Below are 23687 nucleotides of genomic sequence, written 5' to 3'. Positions count from 1 at the left end.
GTATGTATATGGGCGACGTATCTATGTTAATAAAAATAATAGACCCTCTGGTTAATTGGTAAACGTCGGACTCATTATGCATTTATGATTAGACCCGTGAGTGTGTCTGTGCATTTTGGAATCCACAGTGGTCGCAAAAGTTATTAAAATATTGCGATTTAATTGTTTAAAGGGAATTGTATATTTGATTTAACTTATTTCAATTTACCCGCTAATTTGTCATAGTTGAATTCCAAGCAATTGGAATTGCCAAATTTCTTTGGGTTAATGGAGCTAATTAGATTATTGTATTTTAAATAATCTAATTTATGTCACTTTGTAAAAGTGCATATATTGACTAAAAGTGTGTTTATTTACACTACTCACTTTTCAACTTCAGGATTTTGGAGCAAATCTTCCAAAACCCTCTTATCAGTAGTTGGAAATTTGTTCATTGTGAGAGCTATGCTCGTGGGATCATCGTGAGGATAGGCTCATTGGATTCAGAGCGGGAAACTCCTTTGTCAAGCTTTTCATCATTGTTGGCGGCCCCATTATTTTGTGGCATCAATTCTTGTTTTAGCCCCTTTGGCTAGAAGTAGGGCTCTCTCATTTTATTGTTTTGACTTTGTTTTTGTTTCCATTTTCAATAGTAAATAGGTTGGAGGTTGAGAACTAGTGTTCCCCTCTGTTTTGGTAAGCTAGTTCTACCTAGTTGGGCAGATACGAGCATTTGAGTGTTTTTGTGGGTTTTAATCTAAGTTACCGATTCGGATGCGGACTCAGAAATGGATGCGGGAAGTATGATTTTTTTTTTGAGGGATGCAGATGCGTATGGATGCCTATGTGTATGTGTGTGTATATATATATATAATATTGCTAGACATTATATATATAATTGTCTATTTGCTGTCCCTCACAAAACACCCAACATTGGTCACATAGGGCAATATATAAATGTCTATCTGTTGGGAGTTCATTGAGTGCTAACTGCTGTTACAAATTGTCTATCAGCTGGCCATACTAATCTGGGCAATGTTGGGAGTTTTGTAAGAACCGTCAAGGCTGAAGTAGGACTTTACAAATTCAAAGGTTCTATATACATACCTGCTGGAGGGTTGTACTGCCACAAAAGAAGCTGTCTATGTTAGGGACTGCTACAGCAGTTCCATATAAGTCTGAAATACTTCATTAAGGGTGTCATACAAGATGATTAAGGCCCATACTAGGCCTGTAGCTGAGTTCTGGGTAGTGACTGAGACTATGACAGAGTTCTGGGTAGTGATTTGGTCAGTAAACAAAAGTTAGCACTCAAGAAATGCACCTTGCCAGCATCCAACACGCTTCCAAACACATCCCGCATCCGTTTCCAAATCCAGGGCTATAGGGCACGAATCGGTATCCTAGGTTTTAATTTGAAGTTTCATGCCATTATGCTGGTTGCTTTTGCATATAAGCTTGGAACTCAATTTTTATTTGATTTTTGGGAGTTGATAACCATTTGGATAATGGGTTTTGATTTCGTCAATTTTCCACAACGTTGATTTTTGAGCAATTTTTACATTGTCTTGTTTTGCATGCTGCCCAATTTATTTGGGTATTTCTCGACACCGATTTTGGTCATGGATTTAAAATGTATGCTAGGTTTCTAATTCAACCATGTTTTTACTTTACCATCATTGGGATTCGTGTAGAATCCATACTCCTGGATTTAGGCTGGTTGAGTGAGTTCATGGTGTTTGGCGATTTGTTGCCTTGTTGGGATTCATGTCAAATCTGTACTCTCGGATATAGGCTGGTTGTGCGAGATTGTTATACTTGTATCATTTGTTGCATCTCATATCCAACCCTTGCAATGGTTCTATTGATTATATTTGTGAGGTTGGTTGTGCCCACACAAGAGCACATACACGTGCGTATGACAAGATCTTGCGAGACCCGAACTCCCAGAGATAGCTCGATTGAGGGATTATTCATTTTGGGGTTAGATTGGGAACTTGCATTGCCTTTGGGCACTCATCGTGTGATAAGCATGGGTATGTAGGGTAGATGTGTGAAGTGGCTTTGCTCGCGTACCTGCCCAAAAGTGGCCAACAAGGTAACGTGAAGAGGTTTTAAACAAGTGATAACCAAACTAATGACTGGATATTAAAACTTAATGATAAGATAAGAGAACACTCGTATGGTATGTGGCCTCCAAAGGGAATTGAGCCATACCATATGAGGGCACAGCATGTGGCATCTTGTTAGAGTTGAGCCATGCCAAGCATGTGGCCCGCTGAGAAAGTAGAGCTATGCTAGGTATGTGGCCTCTCGGCAAGAGTTGAGCCAAACCATATTTAGCTTGGGTTTCCCAATGTCAAGCAACTTACACTCCACTAGAGTCCCTACATAGTTATCTTTAGAGGGTCTAACCAGTTACATGATGTTCTACATTGTCTTCATGATCATATAGATGTTGGTACTATACTTGATTGGCGTATGCATGGTTTGCAAACTCTCCGAGTACTCCTTGAATCGCTAAGTACTCTCCATTTTTTTGCGAGGCAAGTACTCTCAAGTTTAACTCGCATTTTTTAGACACAGAAAACTAAGGGTAAAAATGTAGATGCAAGTAAAATGCTAGTTAAAAGTGTGTTTTTCACATGTTGTTTTTGCTACAACACCATGCATTTTCTCTTTCAAGATGTCAATTTTTAATTTAATACATTTTGTAATTAAATTTTACAAAAAAAATGTTTCTTTAAGAGAATTTCATATTTAGTTCTTTCTAAGTTGCCGAGTTTTTGTCAAGTTTTCTCCAGGTCTTTGCCGAGTTGAAAATTTTAGGCTTGTTGAGTACTCTCAATCCAAGTTTGCAAACTATGGACGTTTGTGTTAGCCATGGGTGATTGTCTTATGTGATTGTGGTCGAGTCATTATCTCCATGAGCACAACAAATGTGGGCTTGCAAGTACCACGTTATTGGGAGGCATAACTACCTATACCACTACTGGGGACTAGTGTACAAAGACACTCTCCTTCCAATTAAGGCCAATGTTGGATGTTCACTTGGTACTTCGATGTATCCGGAGTATGTTTCCTTGTGATTTGTGCTTTACTTTGGATGCATTGGATATTATGTTTAGATGATGTTAAGTATGTTGCTTGGTGCATTCCTTTATCATGATGTTGTATCTTGTTGCTTAGTTGATGTTTCTTACCACTGCTTTGGATTAACGATGCTATTGGTAGATTAGCATGTTAGATGTTTCTTGTTTCATGGGATGTTATTGGATAGTTTATTGATGAGAAAGATCTCATGAGGTAACTCCAATGATCTTGTTGGCAAAATGAGAGTTCATGCTCGTGTGTATGGTTAGAATCCTCGACGTCTCATGATGCCATTAAGTTTGGGAGGAAATGAGCATGGTTGATTTGATTTAGTTGTATCATATGCTTGCATTTTCCTTCTTGAATTGTTGCTTATGTACATGTATCCTATGAGGATGTCATTTTACTTCATTGCAATGTTATTTATCATGGCTTAGAATAGCATGTTGTTTATGTGAGTTATCAAGATCTTCTTTATGCTTTTGATGCTCTCCAGTGTTCATTCCTCAAGTTTGATGGTTCCAATACTCCCCAGTGTGGAGGTTCTAACCTTATTTTCTTCCTAGTTTAGCCTTTAAACCTTTCTACTACAGCATATCGTACGATACTGGTGAAGTATCGTCCCTAGTTGGCAAAACTATCGTACGATACTGGTAAAATATCATACAACAGTATGTGAAATATCATACTGAGTCTGTTGGAAGACCTGTTCGACCAAACAGCAAGTACTTCTCGACTTGTCTGATGTGTTCCGGAAGGTGATTTGGATAATCTTTTGGGAGTTCTTGCTCCCCATACCTTGACCATTCAATTAAGGAATGTATAAAACATATCATTGAAGTATAAGAAAGAATAATCTTCTTTCTTATATTTAAGATATATTTTATATATATGATGATTCATTTAAGATAGGTTTCAGCTCTAACTTAGCCAAATTTCAAGATTCATCATTTGTCTTTCAATATGGTGTCCTGTAGATGAGTGGTTGTAACCTTAAGCCCTCGTCTTATGCAGGACTGTTTGAGAGTCTCTACTTACAATTCTTGATTACGTTATGATTAGTTAGCAATGGCCTTGTATGTTTAACCATGCTAGGAACTTTTACTTTGGACTTAAAAAGAACATCTTGTTTGGGATTGATAGTTCAATATTCCCCTCTTGGGATCCGTGGATGCTATCTGGATCTCCTTTGAGTATTCTCATGACTCATGTGATCTTTGATTCTAAGTTATCATTTAGTGCTTGGTGATCTTTGGAAGTGTTTGTAAGACTTTCATTAGTGTAGGTGAACATGTGAATTTAGCCATGTTCCCTATTTTATTATCTTGAATAGATGTTAGAAAGTAAAGTCCACCAAGATAACCGAGGATGGGATGAATCAGTTATCCAATCAATACAAATTTTATTAACTTTTTTGTTGGTGTAAATAAGTATTTACTATTTACACTTTACTTAAGTTTACTTAGGTTAATGCATTATTTTATTATTTTGCATTATTTTATTATTTATTTAGGTGAGACACTTAGGAGTTTGCGCACCTTTTTGAGTTGTCGTGTTGACAACACAAAAGTACGCAACTCTAATTGAACATATGGTGTCTACAACACTGGAGTTTGCATCATTCACTGAGTTGTCATGTAGACAATACAATTTCGCACTCCTTATTTAGCACATGTTGTCTACACCACTGATTTGCATGCTACACCATTGAAAGTTTATCCTCACATCATCGCACTTACTTCCATGCTTAATGGAGGATAACCCATATCTGGTGGACATGTGCCTAGTTGTATGACTTATCATGACGCTGACTTCTATGCATTCTAAAAGCTCCCCAGAGGCCTTTATATACAGGGACTCCTAGTGTACTTGCATATGGCATATTGAATGAATATATCGTCATTCTGATCATACTCTCTCTTTGGTCTATTGTTGTGCTTGTGTTTGAGATCCTTGGTCTTGGGTGAATTCTAGCCTAAGCCAAATTCTTACACTTTTAAATCTGAAACATGTAATCAACAAGTGCAATAACCACAAGAAGATAACCATGCACAATAACACTAGATTTGTTAACTAGGGAAAGCCTTGATCAAAGGGAAAACCTTGATGGGGATGGTACCCACAAAATGATGTACTAATATATAAGTTCCTTGCAAAGGAATGGACCCTGTTAGGAGTCAATGAAATACATTCAGTACATATCAGTCCCTATTAGGAGATCTTAAATCCATGTGAGGAGATTCCAACCCTGCTAGGAGTCGTGTCAACCCAGTTAGGAGTTGTGTAATGCAGAAGGACCCACTGTCCAAATAGCTTCAAGGGCAAGACCACTGCACTCACTGTCCAACCAGCCTTTGTATTATTTCTGTCACAACGATACCAAAAGATTAATAATCCACTAATACTCTCTACCAAATATTATTACTTTGCTCTTTCATTGTGCCTCTGCTGCACCACGTACTTCTCAAATCTCAATACCAAATCTACAAACTCGCATCACACAAATCCCTTAGATTGCTCACCGCATGTAATTCACACTTACATTCGTAAGGTGTGTAGTTCACACTTGCAAACCAAATCTGATAGTCTAAGGAATACCCAAGTGAGGCAAAGGAGACAACTTAGCAATCAAGTAGAAACATCTACCTCCTCCATAGAGGTTGATATAGAAGACATCCATACTGAGTCAGACAAGGAAATAATTTTTGAAAATAATTTGGGAGATGCAGATGACACTAGGAATCTCATAACTACATTACTCAAGACCCAATAAGATACGCAAAATAATGTAAACCGCATGGCAGATTTAATGGCACAATTCATGAACAATAACCTATATCAAAATCAAAATAATGTAAGAAAAATAGGTCAATAGGAGAACCAATCAGTAAATGGCAACCTGAAGGTTAAACTTCAGCAAGACCCTTCATGCCAACCTTCACCCCTAGAAATCCACAACCTAAAAGAGAACCTACCTTTAGGGAACTCCAAGAAGAGGTATATGAGTGAATTCAAGGCATCAATGACTTGTAGAGAATATTTGGATGTCAGGATGAAGCATAAGAATAGGGGGCAAATGGGATATAATAATGAATTACAAAGGAAGATTGGTAAAATGGTCCATTCCATATTTTGATGGGTCGGGTGAAACCACTGCCAGAGCTTGTGTACAAAAACTTGACACATACCTACAATTAAATCCAATGATGGAGGACAAAGCCATCAAATATGCAACATTACATTTAGAGGGAATCACCCATAAATGGCAGCATCATAGACAAATTACATTGGGTCACAATCAAATTAACACTTATGCTTCTTTCACAAAAAGGCTTATTAACAGGTTTGATTCTAAGGATCCTGAACTCCGGTGGAACAATACATTTCTGAATTTGAAAAATTAGTCATATTAGTAACAAAAATCACTGAGAGACAGAAAACGGTGATATTTATAGATGGATTATCTAATACTATCAAAAGGTGGGTTAAATCTTTAAATCCTCCTTTGCAGACAACCATAAAAAGAGTTAGGGAACTAGAGCCCCCTTCTAAAGGAAAGACATTTAACAAAGAACCACTTTCTAAGCCAGAATTTGATAAAAAACCTTTTCAAAACAACACACCTCCTAGAAATAAATTAGAAAAGGAAGAGCGTGATAAACTTAGAAGGAAAAAAAATGTGCTTCAATTGTAAAGAGGCATGGGAACCAGGTCATAGATGTTTTGGAAAAGGGAAAAAGGGAAAATTCATTACATTGAGGTAGTATCAGATAGTGAAGATGAAGAAAACATAGATCCAAATCAGGAACAAGGTCCTAAAATTATAGAACAAGTTCAGGAAAATTCATCAAGAAAAAGTGAAATAGCAGCAATGACAGGAACTCCGCACTATAATATTTTCAGAGTAAGCGGGGTTTTGCAGGGGCAACAAGTTATTGTTATGATTGATAGTGATACTACCCATAATGTCATTAATATTGCTCTTGTTTAAAAACGTGGTTTACATACAGAGAAGCATGAAGGATTTGATGTTAGAGTAGCAGGTGGTACTACTTTAGTAAGCACACATAGGATCCCTCAGTTAAGTATTGCTCTTGGTAATTATATAGTAACTGATGATTTTTATGTGGTTGATTTGGCTAACTCTAATGTTATGTTGGGAATTCAATGTTTGGAGAATTTGGATAAGTACTCACAGAGTTTCAAGTGCATGGAGTTCCCATTCAAAATTGATGAAAAAAGGGTAATTCTCAAGGGAATGTCAAATGGTGGGCCCAGAGTCATGTCTACTAACAGAATGGAGGCCATTTTCCATCATGGCAATGTTGCTTGGTCAACACAATGCCTTATCTCCACTAAGGTAACAAGTTTTGAATCTAAAGATTATCAAGATGATTTGTTGCAGATTTTAGATTAACATAGTGTGGTTTTCAATTACATACCTCCAGGAGTACCTCTGGATAGAGGTTTTGAACATACTATCATATTGAAAGAAGGAGCAAAACTAATCGCCACAACTCCATACAGACATCCTAAGGCAATTAGAGATGAAATAGAAAAGTTTATTAAGGAGTTGCTAGATATGGGACATATCAGGCCTAGTTCAAGTCCATTTGCTTCTTCGGTGGTATTGGTTAAAAAGAAGGATGGGACTCTACACATGTGCATAGATTACCATGCTCTCAATAAAATAACCATAAAAAATAGGTGCCCAATTCCACAAATTGATGAGTTATTGGATGAATTACATGGTGTTGTGTATTTTACTAAAATTGATTTGAGGTCAGGGTATTATTAGATTAAAGCTAAGGGAACAGGATATTCATAAAACTGCTTTCTGTTGTCATTATGGTCACTATGAATTTTTTAACATGTCGTTTGGACTAACAAACACTCTACCAATATTTCAGTCTTGTATGAATCACGTTTTTAATAAACTAAGGAAGTTTTTGCCAATTTTCTTTTATGATATACTAATTTACGGCAAGACTTGGGAGGAACACTTGAGACATATTGATGAGATTTTGGGTATAATGAAATCACAGTCCCTTTATGCAAAAGATTCTAAAGAATTTGGTATGACAGAAATTTTTATTTTGGGCCGTATGATCAATGCTAAAGGTGTGCAGGTACATCAGGAAAAGATCAAAGCTATTTTGGATTCGCCACCTCTGCGAAATCTTTCAAATTTAAGAGGTTTCTTTGGTTTATGCAGTTATTACAGGAGATTTGTTAAAGGCTTTTCATAGCTTGGCGCACCACTAACAGATCTTACCAAAAAAGGAGCATTTAGGTGGACTGAAGCAGCACAACAGGTATTTGATAAACTCAAAGAGGTAATGAGTCCTTGTCCAGTTCTTGCACTCCCAAATTTCAATCGGCCATTTGTCCTAGAATGTGATGAATCTGGTGAAGGAATAGGGGCAATTTTAATGCAAAATAAACATTCTATAACTTATGAAAGCAGGAAACTCAATAGTGCTGAAAAGTTGTATTCAATATATGATAAGGAAATGTTAGCAATAATGCATGCTTTGGCTAAATGTCAACAATATTTGGTGGGTGGTAGGTTTATGGTTAGAACTGATCATAACAGTTTGAAATATTTCTTAGGCCAAAAAAATTTGAATGACAAGCAACAGAAGTGGATCAGTACGATCCAAGCTTATGATTTTGAAATTGAATATATTAAAGGTAAGAACAATGAGGTGGCTGATGCATTGTCCAGGAAACCTGAAATAAATGCTATCTCGAGAGTAGCAACTGCTGGAAATATCTTTTATTAGTAGAATATTCTAAAAATACATTTGCATGTGATATTTTGGATGGGATTATTCAACATGAAAGATACAAGATTATAAATGAGATCATTAATTATAAAGACTGAATTTTTCTTGTAACAGGATCTAAATTGAAATTGAAGATTATGCAAGCACTCCATGACTTACCCTTGGCAGGTCATCCAGGGTATTTCAAAACTTACAGGCAAATCCATGAGCGGTTCACATGGTAAGGGCTCAAAAATGATGTCTTGCGATATGTGAAGGAATGTATCACATGCCAGCAGAACAAAGCCGAGCATTCCTATCCAGCAGGACTACTTCAGCCCTTACCCATTCCAAAACAAAAATAGGAAAGTGTTTCTATGGATTTCATTACCGGTTTGCCATGAGTACAAGGTAAATATTGTATTTTTTTCGTGGTTGATACACTGACGAAATTTGCGCATTTCTTATGCTATCACTACAGCGTTCGCATCGGTTCAAGTTGCTGAATTATTTTTCAAGGAGGTGTTCCACTTACATGGTTTGCCAAAGAACATCATCAGTGACAGAGATAGCAGATTTTTGAGCATCTTCTGGCAAGAATTGTCCAAGTTAATAGGTACAAAGTTGAACCATAGCACCAGCTACCATCTGCAAAATGATGGGCAAACAAAGAATGTGAACAAATGGGTTGAAGGTTACGTTCGCAATTATGTGGCTGGACATCAAATGGCTTGGATCAGGTGGTTGTATTTAGGGGAATATTATTATAACATGACATATCATATGTCTATTGGTATGACACCATTCAAGGCATTGTATGGATATGACGTTGTATCTTTAGTTGGTCTTGTTTTTGACAATAGTAATGTACCCAAAGCTCAAAACTGGCTTCAAGAATGTCAAGATATTTTAAAAGCACTCAAGGAAAACTTACAATCTGCCCTAAATCAACAAAAAAATTATGCAGACCAGAAACGTACAAAGCGAAGTTTTGACGAGGGTGAGTTAGTGTACCTCGGGTTGCAGCCATATCGTCAATCGTTGCTCAAACATAGTGGTGCTGACAAATTGAAGCCCCGCTTCAATGGCCCTTACCAAATTTTCAAAAAAATTGGTGCAATTGCTTATGAATTGGATTTACCAGAGGGTAGTCATATCCATAATATTTTTCATGTTTCTTGTCTCAAGAAGGCGCTCGATCAACAGGTAACAATATCAAATGAATTACTACCCTTGGATTCGGAGGGGAAATTGGTAACCATACCTGAAAAGATTCTGGATATACACGAAAGGCATTTGCGTAATCGGTCTATCAAGGAATATCTAGTACAATGGAAGAATTTGTCGGTGGATGATGCAACATCCGAAGGAGAATAGGTGCTCCAACATCCTAATTTACAGTTGCTTATGGGCAAGCAACATAAGGCAGGGGAGATTTGTAATGTCCCTCTAGTAGGACTATTTTTTTTAAAGACATTAATTAATTATTTTATATTAGTTTCAATTTTCAACTTATGAACTTATATAAATTAATTAATAATAGTGGAGAAGCATAAATAAATGTTGATTAACATAATACATATTTAATTATAAAAAGCACTTTTGGAAGTTCACGGGAATGTTAACAAATCACTCCAATTTAAATTGGTGTCATGTGGCTTGAGGACAGATCGATTATTTTGAATATTGTTAAGTGAGACATTTTGAATATTGTTAAGTGAAATAGTATTTTGGTGCATCCTCTCGTTAACTTGTTGACCTACTGGAGCAAAATTGAAGAATCAACATGGAACGATTCTGACTAGTAAGAAATTTTGGTGGTGATCTGTTGATGTTTGGTAGCTTCAGCTGGATAAACCTGAGTCAAAAATTGTGATGATATGTATATATATTTTGTATATATGAGATATATATATATATTATTATTATTATTATTATTATTATTATGTGAATTTAATATAACAATTAACCCGTTTTTTAATATAAATACAAGTTATCGCTGCCCTTGGAAAACACATACCATACAGGCAGTGCTATTACATTTGCAGCAATCCTCATAACTCAACATGGTATCAGAGCCACACTACAAATGTAAGAAAAAATAGAAAGGGAGGGAGATTTATGAGGATTATATACAAAACGTTAAGGTAGGTATGATATCACTCCAATCTATCATGTTTGATAAATGCAACAAGTTTCAAGTACATTCAAGACAAGGCAGACGATTATTAAAACAATTAGTATTATAATTACCGGCCATCCTATTCAAATTATGAAGAGGTATTACAGTCCAAGTATAAAACGGTCTACAGACAATAAAGTGGGAAAGAAAAGAATCTACAATATGAAAAGCAGTCAACACATGGTTTGAGTATCCACGTCGAACCCCAATAATGCTAATCCAGTGGCAAGTTGTAACTTCTCGGTACCCGATAACATTGGCAGAGTTTCATTGAGATTATTGGGAACAATACTAGCATAAATCAAATAGGTACAGATAAGACATTAAATACAAATAATGCAATCTTGAAACATAAAGTGGAAAAGTAGATCAAATGAGGTAATCACAAAACATTAATGTGGAAATGCATTGGCATAGTAATAAAGAGATCATTCCCTTTGAACGTGGAACAAACTTCATTGTTAAAGATTTCTGAATTGACAGATGGCGGAGGTCGTGGAACAAACTTCAAGGGGGAGTCATCAAACCCCACAAGGCACGTAGATATATAAGGATAGAAAATAGCACAAGTCATTTTATATAATATGGGCATTCGATATTATTTTGAGCCAATAAGACTTTATTTTGGTGGACCTTAATTATATAAAGTTTGATGAAATGTTTTGAAATTATAATGATGCCAAAGTCCAAGAGCATGAATATTATCAAGAAAGGTATGATTTTTGGCATTGATTACTTTAATAGTGCAAGGATTATCGTCAACCAATAAATTGGGAAATAGGGTCAACATTGAACACAAGGAGATATGAAATACTGGTCAAAGGATGCAAACAGCAATAAGGGAAGAAATAGCGAACATTTTTACCATTGAAGACTCGTCTTTGAGGATGGAGCCAAATAGGTATCGATTGGAGATAACTATTAATTGCTTATTTCTTATAAATGTATGTGAATATAGATTGGGGAAATTGGTAACCTTAGATCATTATATGTGGCATTAATAAGAAAATAATATGTTAAAAATATAGATTAAAGTATATGGAATATATGCATATATATTCAAAGTATATATTTAAATTAGATATTTATCTATATTGTATTGGATTGATGCAAAATTATTATCGTTGAGTATTATATTAGTCACTCTTTTATTTTTTTTAATACAAACTATAAGAGTTATTTGTCATGACCTTTTCCTCTGAGGATATTCTTCCAAGAAAAGGAAGATTGATATCAAATTCAAAGGGAGTCTGACACTTCATCAAGAGGCAACATTGGAGGAGCTCAAAAGATTGATATTTAGAGGGAGTTGGAAAATCCATGTGTGACTGCATGATTTTAATGGGCCTGCCCCCTGTGTACATCATGAGGAAGTGACGCCTTCCAAATAATCATCACTTGTATTTGTAACAGTTATTGGAAGGTGACAATCTTTCAAAAACTTAATCTTCTATTATGATGGACATTTTATGATGTCTAAGCAGATCATGATAGATTATAACTTGCATGATGGATTAGGTTCCTTAAATAGACCATGGCCTTCTATTGAGATGAAAAACATCTTATGATGTCTAAATAGATCATGATAAGATGATAACATGCATGGTGGATTACATTCCTTAAACAAACCATGGCCTTCTATTATGATGCTCATCTTATGATTTCTAAGCAAATCATGATAGATGATAACTTGCATGGTGGATTAAGATCCTTAAATAGATCATGGCCTTCTATTGTGATGGACATCTTATGACGTCCGAGACAAATCATGATAGATTATGTCTTACATTATAGATTGCATTTCTTAAACAAACCATGAATGTTTCTATGATAAGTATTATTGAGGATACATCATCTATGGAATTTTTTGGTACTTGGTGAATATCATGTGACTTGATATTCTAAGGCCATTACTCTTGATATCATCAGATGATATCTAAATGGTGGATATCTTCTGATCAAAGATAACCTTAAAACTTGTCATTCCTGATTTTACATTGAGGTAATCTTGTGTTTATCCTCCCTAGCTAAGAGGGAGTGTTGATGTTTGGTAGCTTCAATTGGATAAACCTATGAGTCAAAACTTGTGAAGATATGTATATATATTTTGTATATATGAGATGTATATATATATATATATATATATATATATATATATATATATATATTATCATGTAAATATTAGAGAATTTAATATAATAATTAACCCATTTTTCAATATAAATACAAGAGATCACTGCCCTTGGAAAAAACATACCATACAGGCAGTGCTATTACATTTGCAGCAATCCTCATTACTCAACATGATCGATTGGTAGTTTTATGAATTTCTCAAAGAATGCTATTTAATAGATTGTAAACTATGGAGGTTTTGGATTGGAGTTATTGTAGTATCAATAATAAGTGTTGAGAGTAATAACATTATTTGTATTCGCCAATCAAAGACTGGGTTGATAAGAGTATACTATATGGCAAACCGACATTGAATTACAAATAATCCTTGGGTTATTATGTGCCACATTGATTATCTGTTCTGAATCGGGGGCCATTTGTACTTGGTGAAAAAGCAATAAGCTGACATTTCATCATTCCGTGGCAAGTGTATTTGAGAAGGGGCAAGAAACTTGGTCCACGGGTGTCAGGATAGATGGAGAAAGTGACAAAACTAACACCAACGCTACATTCATAACCAATACAAAGGAACTATCAAGTACGAACAATATCCACTTATGTATGGGGGTGAAGATATTTGATGCAATAGTGGTTAAAGATAAGTTTGTTCATTTGGCAATTAGATTGGCATATTTGTAAAGGTGACAGGAGAAATTCCAAATCCCAATAATAATAGGTGCTGTTTTTATTTACAAATATTTAAATTTAAACTTTGAATAATTCAGTTGTAATCTCAGAGTTGAGTATACTGGATATACGTTGAATGTTACTTTCTATACTAAGTGGTATGGATCACCATCTGTGTCCAAAATTTTCATATATATTTAGAATGTTTGTCATAGCAAACTGAGAATAACATTTTATAATAGATTTGGAAAACTTGGGATTTTACATCCGTGCTGTGAGCTTGTGTTTATTTCACTCATGGCAATAGCCATGGTGAACATTGTTAATGTTAGCATCGGGAGACAAACCAAAAGTTATTGAGAAAGATTCCTCCCTAGCTAAGAGGGAGTGTTGATGTCATTGTAGCTATCGTCGGATTCCTTCAAGTTGAAATAAATAATGTGAAGGTTGTATTCATATAGATCACATATTTTTTATATTGTTATCTTATAATTATACTTAATTATTAGGGAAATATAATATTGATATATATTTATCATTATATAATAAAAAATATTTTTATTAAGAAAATATAATTAACTATATAAATTAATATATAATTAACTATAAAAGATAGTTATTATATAACTATTGAGCCACCTTGGAAAAGTGGTGACTTTTGGTGATAGGGCGCCACCAAGAGATATAAGGGAAGAGTACAATCTTCCAAACTATGAAATAAAATGAAATAATATACACACCAACCTGTAAAAAAAGCATGCTATTAGAGCGGGTGACAATCCTATAGGAATTATTTCACGGGCAAACCCACATCGATGGGGTTATCTGGCATTTGATCATAGAGTTTGAGGATCAGTCTTCATTAGTATTCTTCATAAATATTGTGTGCCTAAATTGTTGTCAATAGTCATGAAATATTATTGCCGAATCTAAGTGTTGTACATGCAGAGTCACACCCTGCCCATCAAGCATAGCACTCCAAGGAAGTCGACTTAAATTATCACTGAGACCATAAAGCAAATTGATGAATGATAGCTTGGAGGTTTGACTCTCAATACAAAAGAAAGAAAAAGGTCAACGATACTCAGCTCACTTTTAGTAAAAGGCATTCATGTATCTTAGCCCAGCGATTAAGAAGGAATAATGTTCTTGGCAAGAACAATGTAAAGAAAGGAACTTAAAAAAAAATCAAACAACCCCTCAACAAAAATGAATATAATAATGGAGTTTTCAAACAAATCATAGAAAACTGAGGTAATCATATTTAATATGATATGCTGATGCAGCAATCCAACCAAGCAATTTAGTTAACATAATTATGGGATGGGATCAATGATTACATGGACATTAATTCAACGTCATATGAAAGAACAACAATCATATCTGCACTTGAGTCTACATATCTATCTTGTATAACTAAGAATTAATGAATAACGATCAAAACATGGAAATATTTCACAGATTCATTGAAAGGGATTAAGGAATATCGTATTCTTTGAGAAGCCAATCCTTCTCTGGAGAGATTCACAGTGGTAGACACGTCTTAGATGCCACCACTATAGAATCTTCAATGGTTAATGTATACTAGACAGTGCCTGATATATGTTATTGTGACATCGATAAGCTTCTTTGAGATTGGATATAGAGGTTATCTAACACAACGAGTTGTACAACATTCATATTAGAGATATTAATGACTTGGCAACCATCAACTAAAGTGATTAGTCCTACTACCATGGATTAATGTTTACGGAGTTTTTTTTATGCAAGCTAGTGATGAACATTAATTATGTTAACCGATATATATTAAAGATATGTTAGTCAATGTTATTGATGATAAAGAATGATTGAGCACCAACCAGTAAGAGATTAATCATAAGTCATTGTCACCAATTACGATATGATCTGTAGAGAGCCTAAGACAAGTAACTAATCATGTAATTAAAGGATGATTGGTAATAACAGATATTATAGTCAGCAAGTAAAAAGAAGAGATGACATTATTTGAAAATAAACTTCTATTCAGCAATTAATAAGATTAGTCTAATATTGTTTAATTTTAAAAGACACGATGGAAGAAACAATTCTTATTATGAATCAAATATGAGGAGTCTTTATTCACTCCATAAGGATCATCAGATTAATTCATATATTGATTTCTTATCCCTTACTGATTGCTCTGTTTAGAGAATATTACCTGTTGGCATTCTTGGTGCAAGAGTATAAACTTGCATCCAGAGACAACATCTCCATTGCACGCATATCGCTACATCAGATATGGTCAGCCTTACTGTTGCAAGCGCATAATTATAAATCAGAGGCAGCCACCAGGTAACTGTAGAAGTTGCAGGCTAACAGATATCTAGTCGGCAGGAGTGCTGTCATGGTTATGAGCCGTCAACTGGAAGTTGGGAAAAATGTATGCAGACACTTTCTATTTCAATCTATTATGTTGTTGATGGACTCGAATATGAGCCTGTTGCGGTTGTGATGAGTTTCATCTTAAAAGCTGCATCTCAACGCCAGCAACTACCTCAGGCAGCGCAGGTTGTTTGTAGCAGAGTATCTCCTTATGTTTTAGATGTTTTGAGAAATAGACTTGTCTGTTGGGCAGATGTTCTAAGTATTATTCTCAGATTGTGAGCAATTATTTTACCTTTGGGAACGGACAATTTATTACTACAAAGAGTCTCCCGTATATGGACGTGTGATTCAAGACGTACAAAGAGTCTTTCATCTGTAGATGACTATGAGCATGTCAAGAAATGTGAAGAGACGTGTCTTTGGTTCAATAGTTTTCTGCATATGCCACGGCAACCAGTTTTTTGTAGAGTTCGTCATTTTTGGTTTTACAATAATGTTTAGCCTCGGATCGTATTTGCCATGTGGGTTGGGGAAGTCAGTTGGAGAGTATCTTTGTTTTAGAAAGTATTGTCATTATTCAGTATCGTTAATATTCTGTAATCTCTGTAAGTGTTCATTAGACAATTGCCGTAGGTGTTCAGTTAGTGCATTATTGTGCTCGTTTTGTCCTGAGTTTTCTGTGAGCAGTTTTACAGAGATCATAGTTGGTATGCATTCTGTAATTATCAGGTGGGTTGTACTCATTTTCATAATTAGAGCATCCTGTGATTACTGTTCTATATTATCATGCTAAGATCAAGACTCATTCATCAGTCAATAAAGTGATATTTTCTGGTGTGGCTGGGTTTTTCTCTCAAGGAGTGTGCTCCCAGTGTAAATCTATGTCTGGTGTTTTATCTTTCTCTGATTTGAGTAATTTCTTCTATATTTCTGGTTCATAACAATTGTCGCCTTTTTGGATTGCCTACAAGACATATAAGGAGGGAATCCTTTAGCAGTTATTAATCAATCATATCTGGTGTCTACATATTCCTTAGCAGGAGAGGAGGAAGTAAAGGAATGGACAGAAGTGAAGAATAAGAAAGATTATTTTAAAAGGGAGCCTATATATCATATGAATCTGAGATCACATAACAAAAAGAAAAATTGTAGAAATTTATTTAGTGTCTACTTGTTTAGAAAGGTATTTATGTTTTAAATGTCTTTAATGTGTGGGATTTTGATTTGTTTCTGACCCACGGCACTTTTTATAGAACCTTAATATTACAAATTTATAACGTTCTTGACTTCAAGTGAAGTAAAGCTATAGTGTTGAAATTTGTCCAAAGGCATTCTCTAGTTTGATTAACTGTATGAACTGCCAAACGGTTCTCCTGCTTGAAAGACTTGAGAACAATGTGGAATAAATGAGAAATATAGTAAATCATTGTTAACTAACCTTTACGCAACCTCGCTTTCTCCTTTAACCTGTTCTCGCCACCCTTTACATACCCTGGAACAATCCAATGGAAACGGTGCAACAATTTCTTCAATACTTCATAAACCTGCATACACAATTCATGTGTTGGCACAAGTACCAACGCTAGAACTAGACAGATCAGTTTCCAGCATAAAATCAACACAATAATTTAACCAAGATTTGTTTTACCCTCTATTAAATTTCTCGAAGTCCAGGTCCAAAATAACCTTTGGAAATGTCTCTAAAATGACAAGATGGACATATGGAAGATGCCATATCTTCCAGTCCAAGAAAGTATACTAACAACTTAACTTCTAAAAAAACTACAGTTTAGTATCGGGAAAGATCTTAAAAATCATATTTAATTGCAGAATGAAGAACATATGAACACCTTCTAAACAATTAAGCCATTGTCAAATGAATTGATGTTAGGAAAGGGAAGGTTCTTCTGACCTCAAAATGACTACATAATGACTTGTTTAGCAAACCGAGCATCTCAATATCTATCATGTAAGACATAACATCGCCCACAGAGTGACTCAATAGCAGCAATCTAGTAGATATGGTATCCAAGTAGCTATTAATCAGTGATGAGGTTAAATCAAGGAATGTTTCAAGTTCAACATCCAACCCAAATCTCAAAATATATGATAACATCTTCCACTAATCACTCAAGTGTGGAAAACATTCAAACCACATGGCGAGTCACTAACTTAATTGCCAGTACTGTGTGTGAAAATAGACTATGCATGACATATAGTATGAAAGTAGTTAAGTGAACATTAAAAATATATTAGAATAACACAAACTCTAGAAGGTCAAGAATATATGTTCAGTCCCATTACTATGCTGGGAAAATGTTGCATTCTGATTGACAACTAGCTCAAAATCAAGATAATCAACATCTCTGGCTAAAATTGGATTACTAGAACGCACTGAAACCTAATGCACTATCTCCTTGACAGTAGCAATTTTCTATATAAATTTTATAAACCATAATAAATGCATTACACCCCATAGTTGCTACTGATGCCGAGCAAGATGAGATAGTAATAAAGATTATGCTTAAAATGAATCTGGAAATCCGGAAATCAATGTAAATATACAAATAATCAAGCACAATTCATTACAAGCAAATTCAGTTCTTACCAAATGTTCCATCAGACCGATTTATACGAGGAACATATGCTTGCATGTGGTGAATGATAGGTGCAAGATATACCATTGTCTTGCCAGTACCAGTTCCTGCATTGACAAGTCTGCCCTCTTTTCATTAATGAAAACTAACTGCTTAGCATTCACATTTCAACACCAGCGTTACATCAAGTTTCTCAAGAATCAAAATGATCCTAATTGCAAAATATGTAAAGGAAAGGGAACAAATGGATACACGTCGCATCCTGAAAGAATGATCGGAATGCTCTGCTTCTGGATAAGAGTAGGGACTTTGAAGCCCATTCTACCTGAACCAAAGCACAGCAAACTATTTCAGTAAAACAACATATTTAAAGTGAAGCAAATTCATTACATCTTTCAACAGTAATCAAAAACTTTAATAGGCTGACAACTTTTCCTATGCAAGTATGCTCCTAAACACATTTTGTTCTTGCAAAGAACAACATCAATGACAAAAAAAAAGTAGTATATAATACAATAAAGTATTCTGTAAAGTAGAAGACGAAACTAAGATATTAACAAACAACAAAACCCTCATTATTTGGATCGATGAGACATAAGACTCTCTTTCCAGTTCTAGTAGGCCTTGTTGATTGTTCATGATTCCATTGCCCAGGTTTACTTGTAAGGTCATCCCTTATATATTATAATCCCTTTCAACTAGTCAGCTTTTTAAAGAATAAATTGCTATTATTTCCAAGAATTTGGTCAGCATCCTGTTAATTTCTAGCACCTAGGTTTAATATTAAGAGAGGTTGTGACTTCATTTGCTAGGAAAAACAGTGACCTGTTGTAGTCATTTGCCAGGGCATGACAGACCTAAAATGCAGTTGGATAAAAAATCAAATAGCCAACATCACCAAAGTACATCATTTTCTCTAGTAAAAGGTTTCTATAATATAAACTATTCGGCTAGCTGATGAAATCACCTCCTATGATATGCCAATCAATTCAAAAATAAATATTCTACATGTGGGGTCAATTGCTTAAGTAAATAATAATACAAATCTCTACTTGGAAGGATCAAGATCTTGTCTGGGAAATATCAAGCTTACTGCTTAATTGGTCCAAACTAATGAATAGAATTCAGAATAAACCAAAATAAGTTCCGCAATTGAGTGAGAACCCAATTCCTCTCACCTAATTTCATACTCTGCCCCTCACGATGACTCTTTACCATATATCTATAGTAGACCAAGAAACCAAAATTGGCCCATGGCAATTTGGAAAAGTGAAAATCAATAGTGAAGATGTATCAAAAGTGTGAATGGCTGGGTCAGGAAAGGGGTGACACTTTGGGATAGACCTTCAAACTGAAAATCTGGGGTATCTACAGAAATTGAAAGAAGTAAGGAACTACAAGGGAAAAGTGTCAGAAATGGCAGCAGTTGCATGATCTGCCCTAAACCATAACTCCAACCATATACCTAGATATTGCTAGAGTGCACCAAGAATCTGAAATGGGTACAGCTAGTGCTTCCACCTAAACGGGTTCACTTTATGCTGATAGAAGACTATAAGTAAGCCAATACATCAGAAAGTACATTCTATATGTGGAAAGAAAAAAAATAGAGGAGAGAGAGAGTGACAGGTAAAAAAATGTCAAATTGGCACAAAATCAGGTCACTCATCAAAATATATTAAAATATACATGTAAAAAAACATTCTCCACAATAAACACAAAACAAAACAAAAAAAATTACATAAATATAAAAACTTTACCATCACATGTCATATATATATAATTAAAAATTGTTAAACTTTTTAAATTTCCCTTGACCTAAACCAATTCTGTACCTTTATTTCTTCAATCACCAACTCATATATAGCTTGTTTTCCTTAAAAAAAATTTAATGGAGTATTTTGATGGATTAACTACTATAAACTATATAGTATGTATACTTTAAAAAACTTAATGAATCCTTGAGAGTGAATAACCTATATTTCAATAGAAATTAGTAGTTCTGGCAAGTAAATAGCATCCCAACTAATTGTCCACAAACGGAAATTTTCAAGAGAGCATAAACATTTGTGTTGTCATTTGATTAAGTCTTCAAAATATACAAATTGAAAAGAGCATGTAGCAAAGTGAGACATAATTTATTTTTGTCCCTAATCAAAATAATCTTTAAATGCCAAAGGGTCAACTGGTAAGAGGAGCGTAGCCTACTCGTCCCTTCCAAGCCTTTTGCATTTACGAGCCTTTGATTGGGTACAGTGTGTGGCTTTTATTTTTTGACTTATGGGCCATAAATCTCAAGTGGAGAGCAGTTATCAAACATCATCGTTTCTTTTTTTTAATTTATGGGCAATAAATCTCCAAGTGGAGAGTAGCTATCAGACATTGTCCCAAGAGAAACTAGTGGTAAATCCTAAGATATAGACAAGCAGAGTATTGTAGATGATCCTAAATTCATACTTTTCTGTCAAGAGCTTCCCAAGAGTGTCGTCAAGCATGGAGGAAGAGGTAAGAGCTCCCCTAGTGCTTCTCACATTATTAGAGCTAACTTCAAATGGTCTCTGCTTGTGGTGATGAGGAAAAAAAAACTTAAGACACTACAATCTTTCTTGTGGTTGTTGACATGGATAATATTCCTTCTCATTATTTCTTGAATAACTGGTTACAGAATATTTGGGGCAAGAAATTAGGGTTCCATTTTTCAAATTGCAGGATGGTTCAAAAAGGGTTTTAATTTTTTTTTTCCAATAACCCAAATAGCCAAAAGGAGTTTTTATAGAAACAATATTGGTCTATTGGCTCTAGGTGATTTAGAGTACTTGGTCACCACACACTAACCATGATGAAATCCTTGCTATTTATTGTCCAGGATGGGTCATAGTTTGTAACACTCCCCCAATCTTGTGGAATTTCATCCCTAAAACATAGGAAAATATTGGGAATGTACTTAGAATGGAGGAGTCCCCCTCTATCTTGCCTCACATGGATGCTAGGTGGTGGTCGTCAATTAACCTGAGGCTTAACCTCCCAAAGGATACACGAACTGAAATGAAGCAACAATGGTGTACCCTATTGAATTTTAGGGAGTCATAAAGGCATGCTTTCAGTATAAAAAGAAAGGGCACAAGAGAAAATATTGCCCTCTATTAAAAAAGCAAAGTCGATTTTCCCCAATAAGAAAGGCAAACCCTTTGTCAACCCTAATAGCAAGGAAAAAATTTTCTCTCACTTGCAGTAAGGATGGTAAACTTCCCCCTGCCCTCCATTCTGAACTTGCCCCCATTGATGGCCCTCAATATCCTTGTGTTTGCGAAGGTTCCTTGTGATAATCCCAATGCTATCAACCTTGATGTTGCTCTAGTGGATGCGTGTGTGCTAGGTGAACCTCTCCTTAAGCTTGTTCCTCTAGCTCTGCATGTTGCCCCTCCACGATGCACTATTCCCTCCCCTACTTTTGCTGCCTCACTAAGTGTCTTCCCTTGACCAATCCCCCTAAGCACAAGAATTTGAATGCCAAACAACTTGTTTTGAAGAAGTTGAGTCTTATTGCAATTGCAAGAAAAAGGGTTGAAGACCAACTTAGTACAGGGGTGACCAAAGAGGTTGAAAGCATTAACAAGTTGATTTCACTAGAGAGACACACTCAAATTGACTAGCCTATCAAGGATACAATTGAAGCCCTAGAACATGGGGCCTTTAGCCTTGTTAGTGACTTGGAGACACCTGGTAATGGGGATAGGACTGTGGTGGCCCCTAAGATCCCTTCTAGGATATTTGACGTTATGACTAGGGACTCAAATGAGATCCTATTTATCATAAATAAGGCATAAGACCCAAAGGTTCCACTTATTGATGTTTTAATTGTTGCAAATCATGCTGCTACCTCTAACCCCTTCAAGCCTCCCCTAAGTTCTAGCAATGGTGAAGTCCTCATTGTCCAAGTATGCTATTTTATGCTTGTTAAATGAATTAGGAAATTGGGTAAGGATGATGTGAGTGGTCAATTTGGAACAAGTTAAGAGTAGATGAAGTTGAAGACATGAGTAAGGATAATTGGGCTATTGTGCTTTATAATGGTCCCACAATACGGATTTAATTGATGGGACAATGATAGAAATTGGCTTTAGAAAGGAATAAGAAATACATTAGAAAGAACAAATAATCTAATACCACCCCTTTGGGAGCTGATCAAGACTTTGAGTTTAAAGATAGAGAGGTAGATCCAATGGACTCTGAAACGAAAACTGAAACCTCATATTTGGCTTAACCATGTGATTGTAAAAGCAAACCCAAACATGTATTTGTATCTTGTTTCTTTATGCTATCTGTGTTTTTGGGGTTTTGGGGTTGACTAGATTGTTGACCAGTTATAGGACGTCTACCAGAGGCTCGGGGGTTTTATGAGTGTGGCATCATGTTGACTCAATCTTGATCATTATTGTTCAACCATGTATGTGATGGTATGCTTATGATAAGTATGTTTTTATTGTTGGTTATTATGTTTCAGTGTCTTTGTGGGATAGCGAGATATATGTTATGAGATACCTGATTTAACCATTCTGAGTCATTGATCAGTATTGTTGGGATACTTTCCGGTTGCTCGTTGAGAACCGATGGATACTATGATTTATCTTTGTCACTTTCCGGTTGCTCGTTGAGAACCAATGGTTATTGTGACTTATCTTTGTTGCTTTCCAGTTGCTCGTAGAGAACTGATGTGATTATTATGATTATGATGATTATCTTTATGATGCTTCCCAGTCACTTGTATAGCACTGAGGTGATTTTGCTATGATTCTGTGATTTGTGATTTCATGTCTCTATGAATAAACAAGGGAAGAGTGCCCCCGAAGGTTAGACTTAATTCCTAATGTATTTGACATGTGCTTCTTGGAATATTAGGGGGCT

General features: G+C 35.4%; 1 protein-coding gene across 4 annotated transcripts in view; it reads right to left on the bottom strand.

Annotated features, from left to right (window-relative positions):
* LOC149572212 (DEAD-box ATP-dependent RNA helicase 17-like) overlaps positions 1-23687 on the bottom strand; it is a 154997-nt gene that overhangs the window by 98045 nt on the left and 33265 nt on the right. Inside the window, exons 2-4 of one of the 4 annotated variants that reach the window (XM_089813467.1) lie at positions 19035-19107; positions 18794-18903; positions 17624-17767 (exon numbers count right to left, since the gene is read on the bottom strand). In XM_089813467.1, coding sequence (XP_089669593.1) covers positions 17624-17767; positions 18794-18903; positions 19035-19107 — 327 coding nt within the window. The remainder of the gene's footprint in view (positions 1-17623; positions 17768-18793; positions 18904-19034; positions 19108-23687) is intronic. The other 3 variants (XM_089813469.1, XM_089813468.1, XM_089813470.1) reach the window with 3 other exon arrangements.

Source organism: Cupressus sempervirens, chromosome 2 (genome assembly GCF_028749045.1).
Source record: "Cupressus sempervirens isolate cs-2001-9-10 chromosome 2, ASM2874904v1, whole genome shotgun sequence".
In the NCBI taxonomy this organism is placed as follows: domain Eukaryota; kingdom Viridiplantae; phylum Streptophyta; class Pinopsida; order Cupressales; family Cupressaceae; genus Cupressus; species Cupressus sempervirens.
The sequence above is the reverse complement of the archived record's forward strand: the minus strand, read 5'-3'. Positions and strand labels throughout refer to the sequence as shown.